At 43.4% G+C, this 16,535-nt stretch overlaps 1 protein-coding gene across 7 annotated transcripts in view; it reads left to right on the forward strand.

The window, feature by feature from the left end:
• The window catches only part of CC2D2A (coiled-coil and C2 domain containing 2A), a 133,863-nt gene that overhangs the window by 50,320 nt on the left and 67,008 nt on the right, over positions 1–16,535 (forward strand). For all 7 annotated transcript variants that reach the window (XM_036921082.2, XM_036921085.2, XM_036921080.2 and 4 more), the window contains 4 exons: positions 4,170–4,310; positions 7,313–7,469; positions 8,270–8,511; positions 11,455–11,632. In XM_036921082.2, the coding sequence (XP_036776977.2) occupies positions 4,170–4,310; positions 7,313–7,469; positions 8,270–8,511; positions 11,455–11,632 (718 nt within the window). The remainder of the gene's footprint in view (positions 1–4,169; positions 4,311–7,312; positions 7,470–8,269; positions 8,512–11,454; positions 11,633–16,535) is intronic.

Genomic DNA, 16,535 nt, shown 5'->3' on the forward strand with positions numbered 1-16,535 from the left:
GAGTAAACTTTTTCCTGTTAGATGTTATCTTATATTTTCAGTTGTTCTGAATGCATTGAATACATGTGAAATTACGCCAAATGAAGTAATGAGATATATCCAAGATACTAACACTGAATTTGAAGTCCGAGAAGGAATGAAGATGTAGTACGTTGGAACTAGCGCACTCTGCCGGTGTAAACAAATACTGCTCCAGTACCAACTACAGAGAGCAGCCTAGCCACAGGGGAGCTCAGTGTTGAAAATTCCCGTAAAGTAAGACCCAGAAATTCTGCTCTAGGTGTGTGCACTCTAATGAGCTACATGCACATGTGCACATGGAGATGTGTGTAAGGATTTCACAGCATTGTTTACAAAGGAAGAAACTAGAAATAACCCCATACCAGAATGAACATATCCGGTAGAGTCTTAAACTAAATGTCTGTACCACAGTTAAAGTGATGCTGAATTAGATCTGCGTACATCAGTGTGGATCAGACAATGTTGAATGAACAAATCCAGGTATAAGCGGATACTCGCTGTGTGTATGGTTCACTAAACTTAAACAACACCTGAAGCAATACTCTTGTTCTAGGTACGCACATGCGTGGTACATACAGACAGAGAAGACACCTTAGGGAGGGAGAGGGGAAAATGGAATGGGAGAGGTCTTCAATGCAACTCTAATATTTTGTTCAAAAAAACCCTAAACAAAACCCTGAGTGAACGTGACAAAATGTTAACAAGTGTCCTATTAGCTATTGCAGGCCCTTTCTATTTCTTGGAATTTTTTATAATTAAAATTCAAAAATTAAAACCTGATCATTACCAAACAATAAGGAAACACATAATGTAGAATGTGAACATCTTCTAGAGTGCCATCCCAAAGGGAAACTGTGGGTACAGCTTTTTGCTGCTCTTCCACATATATTTATGTGTGTGTATTTGTACTCATACTTACATAGACAGATGTGTTTGTGTGTCTATATTAAGAAATCACTGCATGTACCATCTTGCAACTTTTTTATTTAAAATGCATGTTAGGCCTTTGTCTGTTACAGTACATCTAGCCTATGTCATTGTTTAAAGGCTGACATAATTTTATATCCTCTATTGACAGGTATTTGTATTATTCCTATTTTTTTCATTATTTAAGTTTCACTACCATTCCTACATGTGTATGTTTGTGTGCCCTATGAGTATTTCCACAGAATAAATTCTTAGAACAGGAACTAATAATCAAGATGTTTAAATGTATACTTCTGTTTTTACAATCTAGCCTTGAGTTAGAAATTCTTCCAGCAAATTAGTGATGGTTATATACTGTAATTGTAAAAGTATGAACAGTATGTTTTAAAATGAGAATTCTTACTTATGAGAGGAAAAAACACATTGCAGCCTCCTTGGGAAAGTAATTTTTGTTCTAGCAAACACTGGGTAAGAAAAAGTGGCGAAAGCTCTTCTGAATACAGTGACAGTTTTATATAGAATTGTATTTGTTAATCAGTATTTGAAAAACAGTAGCAGACCTGTGGGTGAGACCTACATACACGGCGGGGTGGGACCCTGTGAGCGAACCCATGCAGTCATGCGACAACCCGTGCGATTCAAGCCTCTGAGATTCAGCATTTCTGACCCAGTGAAAGAGTGGAGTTTAGTCCTTCACGGACCTTTCACTAGGTGGTAAAGCAAATTCTAAGCAGATGATCTCTTCCAGATGTCCCATCAAGTGGGCCTGTTCCCTAAGCCCCCAGGAGCTGCTGATCAGCTGCCCTGCAGACCCTGGGCATCTGTGGAACCCTCGGCTGAGCAGCTAACCTCAGCCAGCAGCACATTAAGCATTTTCCATCTTGTTTTCCATGAGCGGCATCAGGACCACATTGCCTGTCCTCTGAACTGGAGCAGGCTGTAAGGCAGGCAGCATGGGCATTCTTGGACCGGAGAAAAGAGCCATACTTCACCCTCTTGGCTGGATCTTTACCCTCAGACATGCTCCATCTTGAGAAAATACAACTTCTGACCCAGATCCCCATCCAGCTACCACTTTATTTCTGCAGTTCCTTCACAGCCCAACTGCTAGAGAACATTTACCGTCCATGCTGCTCTCCCCTCTCCTCTCCCCCGAGCCGTGCACCTTCCAGCCCATCCCTCTTTCTGGCCCTGCCTTTCCTCTGATGCTGATCTTGCCAGAATTGCTCGAGACCTCCGTGTTGCTAAGCAGAGGGGAACCTCTCCGCCCCTCGCGGTACGTGGCCTCTGGGCAGCACTGGGCAGCACGAGGCACTGTCCCTGCAAGGCGCCCACTGAGACGTTCTCTTCCCTTCACCCCCCTACACCCTCTCCTCGATGTCCGTGCGCCTCCCCAGCCACCTGCCCTCACCATTCTTGGCCGAATCTTCCTCGTCTGCCCAGCTTCTGAATGTTCAGAGTTCCTCATATATTTCTTCGTTTTTAACCTATCCTTCCTGAATCCATGTTTTATCTGGAGCTGAACCCAGTCCTGTGGTTTTCGATCTCATCTGGATGCTGGTGGCCCCCCACTTCTGGGCTGGAACTCCCTCCACACTCCAGACCCCATCTGCATCCAACTTCAGAAAAATGTCACCTGGATCCCTGGTTGAAATTGCTTTTTAGCTCTTTCTCCAAAGCTCTGGTCCCAATCTGTAATGACATGTTCTTTTGTGATTCTTTGCTTCTTTAGCTCATACATCAAATTGTTCTTGCTTAGAGTTCTTTTTAGTATTTCTGAGAAACTGATTTCTCAGGTACTAAAAAAGGAAAGGAAATAGAAAACATATCAGATAGCCTCCAGGAGTCACATAATTTAGCAAAATAATTTTATATTGCAGTTTATAAAAAGGAGGTGGGGAGACAGCAGCTAGAGGCATCAGAGAAGAACAGACCACTTGATGAGGACAGATAACATTTGTGGATCGCTTACCACATGTCAGGCACAATTCTTTTACATCTTCCAACAGCCCTGTGAAGTAGATTCTCCTGGCATCCCTAGTTTACAGATGAAATGTGGAGATGATAAGCCAGTTGCCCAAGGCCAGCTAGTAAGCAGTAGAACCTAGATGTGAACCTGGGTACTCTGGTTCCAACATCTGGACCCTTAACCACAGTGATTTGCTGCTCCTCAAAAAGAAAGCTTCTTATTCTAGTTCACTGCTTTCTTGCTGTTCTAAGGTCTTCAGAGGGTCCTGAATCTCAGCCACCCAACCCCTAACAGGCTGTCACGTTTCGCCATCTTCCTTTCCCACAGACACCCATCAAATGATTAGAAAGCCAGACCCTGTGCTTCTCTGTACCTTCTCCACAGACCAAGTCATCACAAGGATAGAGTCAGGTCTTCCTTCCAGAGCTCAGGAGGTACTTATGCATGAAATGCCAACTCCACGGTTTCATAAGGCTAAACTATAAATTCCCTGAAAACAGAGATACTTCCTACCCCTAGACACTTCTGAATCCCTTGGAAAGTAATAGAAAAGAAGAGAAAAAGTTGTCTAGTTAATTAATTAGCTAATTATTTGATGGCATATTAGAGTACATTTGGGTCTGGAATTGGTTATCATTCATAGAGTGAGTTGAAGTAAGAATTAACTAATTCCCAGACACTTTAAATAATGGAAGTAAAAACAAAAGCATTTTTAAATGATGCCTCTTCAAATGAAGCAAAAAATCTTGTTAATCTAGTTAGCACTGAAAACTCACTAAGACAAGTAATAATAGCATGACTTCATCTCCTAAATGTAGAACTTGTGATTTGTGTTAACAGACTTTAATATACTTAATATAACATTTAATAATATGTTAACCAGGACAGCAGCATACTTTCCTATGTTTATAATAATTTAATCCATGAGAATTGCATTTACTGGGCCCCTTATTTTCATCACTTCAAAGGTGGCTGTTTGTTTAAACAGTCATAGTAGTTGGAAGAATTTTGAAAGGAGACAGTTTCATTGAAGTTAGCTTCACCTAGAAAAAACAAAATCAAATAACCTCTCAAAACAAATTGTCATCCTATTGTCTTTAAATTTGCATTCATATTTTTGGTCTTCTAGGACTTAATATTATATCCATCAAATCAAATATACAACCACTGTAGCATTATTAGTTTCTTCTTGAAAATTTGAAAACATGCCTGAATAACTTTTTAATATACACCCATGTATTATGCCTTCTAGGCAAACAAGAAAACTGCGTGATGCAGAACAAGAAAAAGATCGAACACTGCTCAAGACCATCATAAAAGTCTGGAAAGAGATTAAATCCCTTCGAGAGTTCCAGAGGTTTACAAATACACCCTTGAAACTTGTTTTGAGAAGGTAAGCTTTTTTCAAAAATTGTTTATTGGGCTGTGTCATGCATGGGGAAAAATGTATACAATATAGATACAGTTTAAAAATAATTACAAAAAAAATAGTTACAAATGAATAGCCATGGAACCACTCCCCAAGTTAAGAAACACAACACTACCGGTATCTGGGCAGCCCCCTGCCCCAGTGCTCCTAAGCCCAACTAACATCCCCCCATCCCAGCAGTAACCATTTTCTGGACACTTCCGATTGTTGTTTCCTTACTTTTATTTATACGTTTGCCATCTCAAGAGATCCCTAAGAACATATGGTTTAACATTGCCTGTATTTAACATATCCATAAATGAAAGTAGATTGTGTGTATTCTTGAGAAAATATATGTTTCTTTTTTTCAGTACAATGTGAGATTCATCTGTTTTATGGCACATAGCCATAGTTTGTTTTTCATATTTTATAATACTTCATTATATGAATATAACAAAATTTGTCCATTTTACTATTGATGGACAATTGAGTTGATTCTATTTCTCAGTGGTTATACACAGCACTTCTGTAGACATTTTTGTACATGTCTTTTAGAGTATGCATGCCTAGGTTTCCCAGAAATATACTCGAAATGAAATTGTTGAGTCTTAGGGGATGAACTCCAAATACTTACATGCTGAGGCCAAACCCTTTTCCAGATTTATACATTAACCAGTGTTCCCATCAGTCCATATCACCCATATCATACCATGTCACCCGGCCTTGTCACACAGTAACATTTTGCTAGTCTGTCGGTTTGTTTTAATCTGTATTTCCTGTGCATGAACTGGCCATTTGGATTTCCTCTTTTATGAAGTATCCGCTCAAGGTTTTTGTTGGCTTTGGAGCTGGATTGTTTGTCTTTTCCATCTTTGTCATAACTTGTAGCAGTTTGGCATAGACCCTGGCCAGCAGACATTTATTGATGATGCTTTTCATATATGTCCTCATCCATTCTGTGCTTGTCTTTTCACTCTTTTTTACAGCTTTTTGAAGAACTGAAATTCTCAAAGAGTTAGAATATATTAGTCTTTTCTTTCATGATCGGTGCCTTTTGTATGCTGCTTTAGAAATCCTTCTCCTAAGTCACCTACTCTATTGTCTCCTATAATCTTTATAGTCTTTTACACTTATCTTTAATCCACTTGGAATTGATCTTTGTGTTTGGTGTGGAGAAAGTACACTTTGATTATATTTTTGCGCCTAATTCACTAGATTCGATCCATGATTAAGAGTGCAGCTATTACAACAAAACCACACCCCATGTGTTAATTCAAGAGAGTCTCTGCTGTTTTTGGTCCCTTCCTGACTGTTTCTTCTGAGTAAGTGCTGTGCCCCTTCAACTATGTGCAATGACAAACGTGGGCAATTATCTGATACTTCGCTTTGAAAACAGACATGTTTTGGTCAAATGGAGCTACAAGTTGTAATTTTAGGGGGTTGGAATTATAAGACTGAGAAACATCCTACTGTTCTGAGAACAAATACAAAACTGTGCTTTATGAGGACTGGGGCTTGTCGCCATTAGATATCTGGTCCCAAACAGAGTACCTGCCACTTATCTGCTCAGTTAATATTAGCTGACAAAAACAAATTCAAATAGTTTGTCCCACAGAAACCGTGGGTGTCTCCCAGAAGTCCCACTGTTTCAGCTTCCAAATTCCATCTCCCCGAGTACCCGTCCCACCCAGAAGCAGAACATAAATATTGACCACAGTGTTTTCTTTCCTTTCCTTCCTTCCTTCGAAGCTTAGGATAAATTAAAATGTATAGGGCATTTGCCCTTAAACTAATCTCTAAGTTGCAAACTTCCTTTTTGTGAGACTTGGCACCCCTCCCCGCCAAGCAGCTGACTCCTAAGTTCTTGTGGAGTGCCCCTTTTTCACATTCTTGATTCATCTAGCCACTTTATGACACTGCATAATTGTTTTTCCTGTAAAAGTATTCCAACTTCAGCTAGTTTATTCATGCCTCTGAATAACAAGGAGAAGAGTGAATGGTTCTCTCTGATTTATATATATATATATATATATAATTCTCCAGCCACATTTCCCCAAGGTTTATAAATTTCAGGTACCACTGTGTTTCCAAAGTGATTTATTCATTAACGTTCTAGAGATCTGCAAGAGACTGTGCCAGGGAACCCTTAGCTGCTAAGCCACCAGGCAACATGTGTGCACAAGCACTTGACTGAGTTTCTCTAAAGGGACAGGAACTTTCAGATCGAAGCCGCAAGCCAGATCTCCTTGGCTGTGAAGCTCAGGTGAGCTGTAGTAACTCCACAGTGCTTAGGGAGAATGTGTTGGATATGGCATGGTTTGCACTCCCTCCTAGAGAATCACCCTGTCTGCAAAGATGAACAACAAGGAAACTTTCACATTTGTTTAATCCCATGTTTGATTTGGCCACAGCACCTTTTTTTGCAGGGCATCCCCCAGACCTAATGTTCTACAGAACACCCCGGGGGGAGCACTGCTTTGGATTTGGGCAAATTCCTAAGGGAGTGTCAGCAGAGTCAGCAGAGAAAAACTCAAATCATTCATCCACAGTCAAACAAGTGGTTTCACAGACTTGGTAGCAACATATTGAAGTAGTTCTTCAGAGACTTGAAGAATTAATAAAATAACTACAATGAAACTTTTACCACTGCCAGTTGAGAATTTACAGGCACTGTGTCAGGATGCCAGGTGGATCATCTAACTCAGAGTGGCATTGTTCCTTAGCAGTAAATAGAGGGCTCATATGCCAGCTCTTCCACTCACCAGCTGTGTGTTATTGGGCAACTTACTTAACCTCTCTGTGCCAGTCTCCTCATGTATAAAATGCAGATGATAATAGTATCTGCCTCACAAGGTCATGAGCTGACATATGCAAAGCTTTTAGAAGAGGATCTGCCACATAGCGAGCCCAACACAGGTATTTGCTATTATTATCACTCTGTTACTTAATTTCAAGAAATTACCAAGGTACTGTAAATTATTTTAAAGGGAAAAAGTTGAGCAGGAAGCTGATAAAGCAGCCTATGAAGCAGAAATTCAAGCTGAAATAAGTGAATTGTGGGAAGAGTACATGGAGGAGTACCAACAGAGGATGGAAGAATACAGAGCAGCCCACCAGCAGTGGAAAGCGTGGAAGAAGGCCCAGGTGCAACAGGCTGACCCTCGGCACAGGAGGGGTCTGGGAAGGCGCCCTTGAGACGGGAGGAGGGAGACTGGGCACACCCACGGGGGTCCCCTGCTAGCTCTGCTCTGTCCCCCTGCTGACCCCCTTGCAAGGGGACAAAATTTGAGTGAATGAACTGGTCAATGCACTTGTTTAAAAAGCCACCCAGCTAGCTGCTACCAGAGCCAGCGTTTTCCAGAGATAGCTCTCTGGTGTCACTCTGTGGCTATTTGAGGAAACAAGCCAGTAAAAACATGGTGATCGCTCATGTCTGTGTCAAGCACTGTGCTATTTTACATGCATTATCCACGGAATACAGGGTACTGATGCTTCTGGGCTTCCCTCAGAAAGTGTGTGAGTTTGCACACATGACCCTGCAAAACTGAATCCAAGGGCGGTAAGAGATCAGGGCAAGTGCAATGCCAGTTGTGCTCACACTTTAATTTCAAGTTGTTCTAATTTCCTTGGCCTTTAGAACCCATATTAATGATCACACAAATAATGTTTTTTACACTCTTTCTACTTGCCAGGCACCGTGGTAAGTGCTTTAGAGCCATTACCTCATTTCAGCAGCCCTGGGAAGAGTCTCCTATGACTGTCCCCATTTCATAGATGAGAAAACTGAGGCGTGAAGCCATCCAGCAGCTCAGTGAGTGACCTGCCTGAGTGCAGGCAGCTGGCTGGGGTGGAGCTGAGTTTGCTTCCCTGTCTGGTTCTGAAGACTGTGCTCTTAAATGAAACCCCAAAATTCCTCTTACGTAAGGTTGCTTCTTACCCAACAGAGGGCCAAGAAGAAGAAAAAGAAACAAGGAGCTGAAGAAGAACAACCCGATGACGAGGCTGAGAGGCCACATCCCGGGGAGGATCCTGTGAAACCGGTCCCTCCGGAGCCCACCGACCGCGCAGTGATGGAGCAGCAGGTGAGGGAGAGAGCGGCGCAGAGCAGGAGGCGACCCGGGGAGCCCGCGCTGGCCCCGGAGCTGAGCCTGGCGGGGAGCGTAACGCCCAACGACCAGTGTCCCAGGTAAGCAGATGCCAGACCGCAAATGCAGTGGACATGTGACACACGCGGGCACCTGCGTGCACACACACTCACACTGTGGAGCATACGTCTACTGACCGGCACGATATGATCAGAAGAACCATTAACTCTGTAAATATGTATTAGGCTGAATACATGAAATTGCAGCTATTTGTCCATACTTTGGTGATTCATAAGGTTCACCTACCTGATGCATCCCACGGGCCTCTCAGGACGCAGTAAGTAGGGCTGCCAGCAGGGGGCGCTCCTCACGGTGGCCGCTCGTGTGGCCTTTAATTTGGCGGGTTTTGCTGCAACCACTGCATGTCTTTTCTGTCCACTGACAGCGCAGTGCCCAGACACCCCAGTCTCTCTGACTCCTTGGCCCTTGATGTCAGCGGCTCCGGAGGCCAGCTTCTCTCTTTGAAGGGCTCTAGAGCCTCCCAAAGGAGCTGCGGATGTTCCCTTTTGCTTGAAGTCAGGCCACCTGAAGCATACCGGTTTGATAAACATATTTCCAGTCCTTCATATGTGATGCTATCTCACCAATGGGTTTCATCCTCCTCAAGTTCACTCCTAATTCGGTCAGACCGAAAAATGACAATGGAACGTCCTTGGGGTTTATACCCAGCTTTATTCCCACGGTGGCAGGTGAAGAGCTGGAATCCCCTCCATCCGCCTCAGGGCGAGTCTGCAGGCAGCAAGCGGGCCCCTGCCTCTGTGCCTCTACAGCCCCGCAGCCGTCTCAGTCTCTGTCCTTGGCGCTGCCACCACTCCAGCCTCTGCTCTCCTGCAGCGGTTCAGCCCTGAGCACTGGGCGGAGCTGTTTATACAGGGTCAATAATAACATCTCACACGTGTGCAGTGAGCCAGGTGACCTGGGCCAGGTGAGAATCCTCGCCATAAGAACTTCCATTTTCTCCACAGATGCCTAAGATAGAAACAATCAGAAGCTACCCTTTATGTATTATACATATAATAAATTTCTAAACATGCATGCCTATGTTCATCCTTTTTTAAAATTATAGTTTAGTAAAAATATTTTTTAATTTATTTCCTGCAGCCTATAGCGATAGTTCTCAAAGCACAGCCAGGGAGTGACTGCATCACTGGAGAACTTGTTAGAAATGCAAGTTCTTGGGTCCTACCTGAGACCTACTGGATCACAAACTCTGGGGCAGGGCCAGAAAACTGGGTTTTCACAAGATCCTCAGGTGACTCTGAGGCATGCTGTAGCACATCATAATCAGTTAAAGGGAACCTATTAAAATAACCGAGATGACCAGATCCCAGGCTTGATGTCCTGGCAAGCATATCATTCTTATAGCTAGGAAGTTAAAAAAAATCAAAACCTCCAATAAATAGAAGACTCACTATGAGGACAGGAATACCTGAGTCTAGAATCTTCAATATTCCAGCAGAGGAAGTGAGAAATCAGTCAAGTTGGTCATCCTCAGAAGTACTTAGGATGCGGAAATTAATTAGGATGTCATTATAAGACTTCCTACAGCTTCCCGAGTTTCAAACTTCTGTTAGTGTACTAACAACTTGTTTGTAAGTTGAAGCTTCTTGCACACTTCATGTGTCCTCCCAACTTCATAGCATCAGATACTGTGCCTAAACTATTCCCCAGCACTAAATTAGCTATTATCAAGGCACAAATAGTATAGCATGTGATTTGGTAATGAACATTCAAAGTACGTGATTACAGGTTTTCTTAAGAGATCGGGGCTTGATTTGGCAATCTGTTGTGATGAGTCCCATGTTGAGTTTGTGATGAGCCCCATCTTGGGGCTGTAACCCAGGTTACCCCGAAACAGTGATGTTGTGGGGCGGGGGTGGAACACCGTGCAGAAGCACAGCACTGCTGGAAATAAGCCTTCAAACGACTCTGAGTGGGGTCTCTGGGTATCTTCAATACTTCTTGAAATTTGGTTTTAAACGTCCTTTAATAGAAAAAAAATGTTCAAGTCATTTGAGTAGCTTTGTATCTGGGATGGGCCTAACTAATGGAGATGTAAAAAGTCACACCTACCACCCAATATAATAGATACCGAATTTCTATTTGGGATGATGAAATGTTCTGGAGAAGAATGGTGGTGATGGTTGCACAACATAGTTAAGGCCACTGAATTGTACACTTAAAAATACTAAACATGGTGTTGTGTTGTGTATGTCTTTCCAGAATATTTTTAAAACATTATCAGCCAAAAACCTGTGTGTTTTGGATTTTTTTTCTCACCTTCGGTCCTCAACAAGTGTGAGCTGTTACTCACTTACCAACACCTTACATTTTGGTAGTTTGGGTGGGCATCTCTGCAAATATATACAGTAAGATTAAAGACAACTCTTGGAGGTTTGATTTTTTTTAACTTCCTAGCTATAAGAATGAAATGCTTGCTAGGACATCTTTTATTGGAATTAAAATACCTTTAAACACAAGGGACATTTCTTAATCCCCTGCATCCATGAGCAGATACTCACCATCTAAAGTGTTGAGAAAAAGCTTGAATGGTGGAGAGACAGACTCGACCTATTATAATATGCTCTTATATTTTTAGGATAAAATGTCCTACCCAAATATAAATCATGGCTGACCCATAAGAACTGAATTCACTCTATTTAATAAGGAATATGTTTCTTAAAACTCTGGACACAAACATAAGACTTGTTTGAAAAAATGAAGGAGACCATACGTAGTGTGGTGAGCAATGCCTGGACCTCAGCTGAAACCTGCTGTGGCCTTTTCAGTGCCTCTTGGTCCCTATTGCACTGGTTTATTATATGAAGCTCTGTAAGACCTGCGTCTGTTTTGGTGCAGTGATGGATAAAGTGACTGCCAGTGTATCTTATTCTGTCCAGCTGCCATTTGTTAAATGCTCCAGTTATCCCTAGCAAATTAAGGGTAGTTTCCTAATCTCACCTGCAAATGGTTTCACTTTGCAGGGCCGAGGTCTTGCGAAGGGAGGATGTCAAGAGGCGCTCTGTGTATTTGAAGGTGATCTTCAATGACAAGGAAGTGTCCAGGACTGACAGTCAGCCGCTCGGGGCAGACTTCCGGGTTCATTTTGGGCAGATTTTCAATTTGCAAATATTCAACTGGCCAGAGAGTTTAACACTACAGGTACGCATTTTAATTGCAGTCACCATCTCAAGGATTTTTGGTCATCACAGTTGTGAGGTGGTTTTAAACCATCTGCTGGCTACACTGGTATCCAGATAGATTCTCAAGGTGAACAGGTTAGCCTCCTCCTGGGTGCATCTGTTCTTACGGTTTTGGCAGATCTGTTACCCCACTTACCTCCTGAAAACGTAAGCCCCAGTGTGTGTCTCAGGTAGGGTTGGGGAGGAGGGGGCAGGGGTATCTCTGACTCATTCATAGGCAGAGTATTTCAGTATCACCATCTACCAGGGTCCTAGCATAATATTCCACAGAAAGCAATTATGCTATCCTCACAGGTGGCTTTGAAGGGGGTTACAGGTGCTAGGAGCCCCCAAAATAAATAAATATCCCCACTACCTTAAATCCCACCATTAGCAATCTATTTGTGTCTGTGTTAGTGTCCTAGGTGACTAAGCACCACAAACTTGGTAGCTTTAAACATCAGAAATTGGTCCTATCACAGTTCTGGAGGTCCTGAAGTCTGAAATCAAGTGTCAGCAGGACCTTCTCTGACTCTCTGTATGTCCTTTTTTGTCTGTTACAAGGACAGTCTTATTGAATTTAGGTCTTGCCCTAATCCAATATGAGCTCATCTTGATCTTTAATTGCAATCTATGAAGACCCTATTTCCAAATAAGGTCACATTCTGTGGTTCTGGGTGGACAGCAATTCTTTGAGGACACTATTTAACCCACTACAGTGTCGTACACTGGCTCTTCTTATGGTGAATCCTCTCTTAGGCTGTTCACAGAATTCTCTTTCATGAAACTAACAGGCCTTTTAACTAAGGTTGCAAGTTTGTGGCTCACGTGCCTTTGTTTACCACCCACTGCTCACCTTCATCCACTATTCATGCAGTAATTTCCCACTGCCGTACACCAGCCTTGCTAGAAGGGACTACATGATCATGGCCTTTCCCCACACTGAGCCTCGACATAACTTCAGAATCCTTTCAGCTCTCTATCCAGGCAACAGCACCTACTGATTGTAATCGACCGTGTCTGCAGGTGCATTACAACTGCATCATTAAGTGCTTAAGTTCTTCTGTACTGAAGGGTAAATAGCTGCTGACCCAGGCCCCTAAAATGCTACCCTGCCCCCACAGCCTCACTTTCAAGACCCCCAGACCTTCCCACAATGGACTGATGAAAGGGTGTGTCTGAACAGGGCTAACGCCTCCAGGACCTTGTTCCCCTGTGTGGCTGGCATCTCTTCTGATGGGTTAGCGCTTGGCTGTCGGTACTGGTCTACATTTTGAATGTAACCTCTGCCTGGACCTTGGTAGTTGAAATCTTCTAAACTAGTAGAACTTCATGACAACTGAGGTAGGGAGTTCTTCTGACAGTGAGAAGGAAAAATGGTAGAAATGGTTAGAATGAGACTAGGGGTGCCAAGAAATGGGATGGGGACCCTTGAAAGGGTCAGCACCGAGCAAGGGCAACTACCTCTGTTGGGATTTTCCTAGAAATTGTGGCAGTTTCATCTGACACTTTCTCATCCATGGTCTGGGGGTGGAAATCTGGCAGTCCGTGACCTGGCACTCCCCTTTACAAAGCACCAAACATCAAGACTCAGGCCGAATTCTTTGCCATGCTGATATTAGCATTGGTATCTATACAATCAAAAAGAGGTTTTCTTGAAATTGTAGTAATTGGCTTAGTCCAGTCACACATATAATGCTTTAAAGTCCCATCAAATTTCTAATAAAATGTCAGTGTATTCTGGAACTTGAGAAAAATGGACCTTATTTTGCTGCTAAACTTAAACTGAACAGTATGGGAAAGGAGAAAGCAAGGACATTTTGTTAAACGGTTGTGTTAGAATGGAGATTGAATTTGGAGGTTTGGTGAAAACCTGAATTTCCCTTAAGCCTGAAAAACTCCCTTTCTAAATATCATCCACGGGAAAACAATCTCTGTAAAGTTCTGCCTTTACCTTCTGTGTGGATGCAGAGGGTGCACTGGGGTGAGCGTGGAGAGTGCCCCAACTCTGCAGGAGGAAGGTGAGCCCAGGCACCTCTGGGTGGGTGGCCGTGGGTCCCAACACCCTGGGTGCTCAGGGCTGCATCCACACCAGCCCTCCCTCTCTCCCTTCTCCTCTGGGGCCGCTGCTGAGGTTGGTTGCCTGCCCCACTGGGAAGGCTCCTCTTCCTCTGTCCTCACAGCAGAGCTCTGTCCGTCGGGCTCTGGGATCCCGCTGCCTCATCTGCCTGGAACACCCTGTGAAATGCACCATTATCTGAGCCCTTAACTGGCATGGACCGTGGTTCAAAGCCCCAGTCCCATGTCAGATATGTTGGAATGAGAAAACCCAGTATTCTCTGCAGCACTGACACCTGGTTAAGAGAGGCCTTTCTTTCTGGGGATTCCCTGCAGCACAGAGCCCTTCTGTTAGGATGGTGACGGCTTTGGGAACATTTAAAATCCGAATGCCTTTGTGGGGAGGGTTGCTCCGTGCTGCTTCCCACATGAACCCTCCTACCCTGGCCCTGAGCACGTGTGCTTCAGCTACAGTTTCAAGTAAAACTTACTGCACAAGGAGAGTTGTCTAAATTAAGAAGAAAACTTCATAAAGTAAATATACACAAACTCCAGAAGCCAGCTTGATGTTTTGGGGTCACCTGCCCTTAATACTGAGGGTTGCTGGAGGCCCCTCCGTGAGGCTCTCCCATTCTCCATGCACACAATAGCAAACATTTCAGTTATTCAGAATCTGTCCCCTCACTTGAGATCCATCCTTAACCAGTCCTCTCCATGCCTCCCTGCGGAGAAAAACCTGATGCAAAAAAGACCAAGATTAATGTGAGAAGACCAGACAGAGAGCTAGGGTGAAGCAAGGGAAAGCAGCAGATGAGATGGCAGGTGAGAAAGAGAGGGAGCCCCTGAGGGGACACCCACTGAAAAGAGTCCAAAGGACAGGTACCCAGCCTGCCCCTGCCAACTGGTAAGAGCTCAGACCACCTGCTCAGTCTGTGAAACCTCCTGCTCTGGGCAGTTCTACATTTTTCTGAATTACTGTGGAAGGAAACACATCCTCTACCTTCCACTGGTGTACCAGTATTATTTCACATATATTTCAAAATATAAGGAAAGCCTCCTGTACTATCTCCTACATACTATCTTGAATAGCTTGCTGTGGATGTTACAATCAAAAATGGTAATGTTTTTGTAAGTAATGTGAAAAGATCATAGAAAAAATTCTATAATATTATGAAGTGAATTTTTAAAACAAGCAGTTTTATCCTGTAATACCAAGAATATACTCATAAGCAATTGTCTTGACCCTAAGAGCTGAATCATGTAATCTTTTAAAAATTATAAAGTAAAGGAACCTTGGCTAAATTCTTAAGCTATCTACAGGGATTAGATAACTGATCCCATCACATATCATAATGACTCAATGTCATAATTGTTTATGATTGAGTAGTGGTTACAGAAGAAATTAATTTCACAGATATTATATTTCAACTCTCCAGGAATAGAACTATGCCATTTGGAAACTTTCCAAATAATTGCAAGTTTTGGATTGGGGAAGTTTCAAGCATTGCTGGCAACTTTAAGAGGGTAAGAAAAAATTGCCTTAAATGCATCTGTTTATGCCAGTGATATCAAATTCCTAATTTTAGAATCTAATATAGTTCAGAAAAAGTTCCAAGGTTCTCCAGATGAAAATGCATCAACTAACTACTCACCAACCAAGCCATGAGTGTTTGCTGCTTGATGAGGAGCCGTCTGAGTGTGTAATACTGAGCCAGGGGTGTGGTGGAGAAGTGGAAGCCATGCATAAAAAGGGGTGCACATAAAAATGGTCCTGCATTGGGGAGCTTTAAATGCAGCTAGAAGACAAGAGGGAGAGAACTCAAAGCAACAGTACTCAGCAGCACGCGGATGTCAAGGACCATTGGCGGGAAGAGGGTTGATGGTGACTGATTTCTTAGATGATTTGAACCGTGAGGCTCGGTGCTTCCTAGGCAGGCTTGAGACAGGAATGTCAAGGCAGTCCGACAAAGCAAAATTAAGTCCAGGGACTGGCACAAAAAGCCAGCAGAAGAGGATAGGATTGGGGCCTGGCGCTGGAAATGGGAGCAAGGGATTAATTAGAGCAACATCAAACCTTGAAAGAAGGGATTGCCAGGACGCGACACTTGGATTTGAGAGAGCAGAGGAGTGAGTAGACCACAGTCAGTCCCAAGGAACAGGTGAGATTGGGTTTCACCAGCAGGGCAATGGAAACAGACACCAAGTCCTTCCACAAAGGTCTTGAAAATCTTGACATCTTGCCAAAATAAATGCTTGGCCTTTCTCAAAGGTGAAGTTTGATCTAGAAATATAAGCTTTGTGAGGACTACCTTCATCTCTTTATCACTCACATCTATGGTGTCACCCCACATTCATCTCCTTGGCTCGCCAAGCTAACAGCTGCTGGGAGCTTTCGCATCATCCAGCATGATTACTTTACCTTATGAATCAGTCCTGTCGAGCTGGCCTGTGGATTGAGAGAGGGGAACTTGCCTTTGCTCCTAGATGGCCATTCCTTGAGTTTCTCTTTCCAGGTCCTCTCCTGACTCCTGTGGTTCATCTGTTCATGTGCTGTTGGAAAACAGTTCTCTTTGGAGACATGTCCTTGTTAACCCCCGGCAAGCTCACTTGGGTGGGTGCTATTGGTCTTTGTGGACCTAAGTCCAAAACACATTTACTTTTTCACATACGTCTTGCTTATGTACTCACTTGGATGACAGTGAGGCAGATCCTTGAAAGCTGACCCCAGGGACCAAGAAGAGTAAGTGTGCCAAGAACAGGGAGGCTGGGCAGTGGCTGCCGCAGGGAGGATGGACTGCCAGTGGCAAGTTAAAGAACTGTAGGAA

Source organism: Manis pentadactyla, chromosome 5, assembly GCF_030020395.1.
Source record: "Manis pentadactyla isolate mManPen7 chromosome 5, mManPen7.hap1, whole genome shotgun sequence".
NCBI lineage: Eukaryota > Metazoa > Chordata > Mammalia > Pholidota > Manidae > Manis > Manis pentadactyla.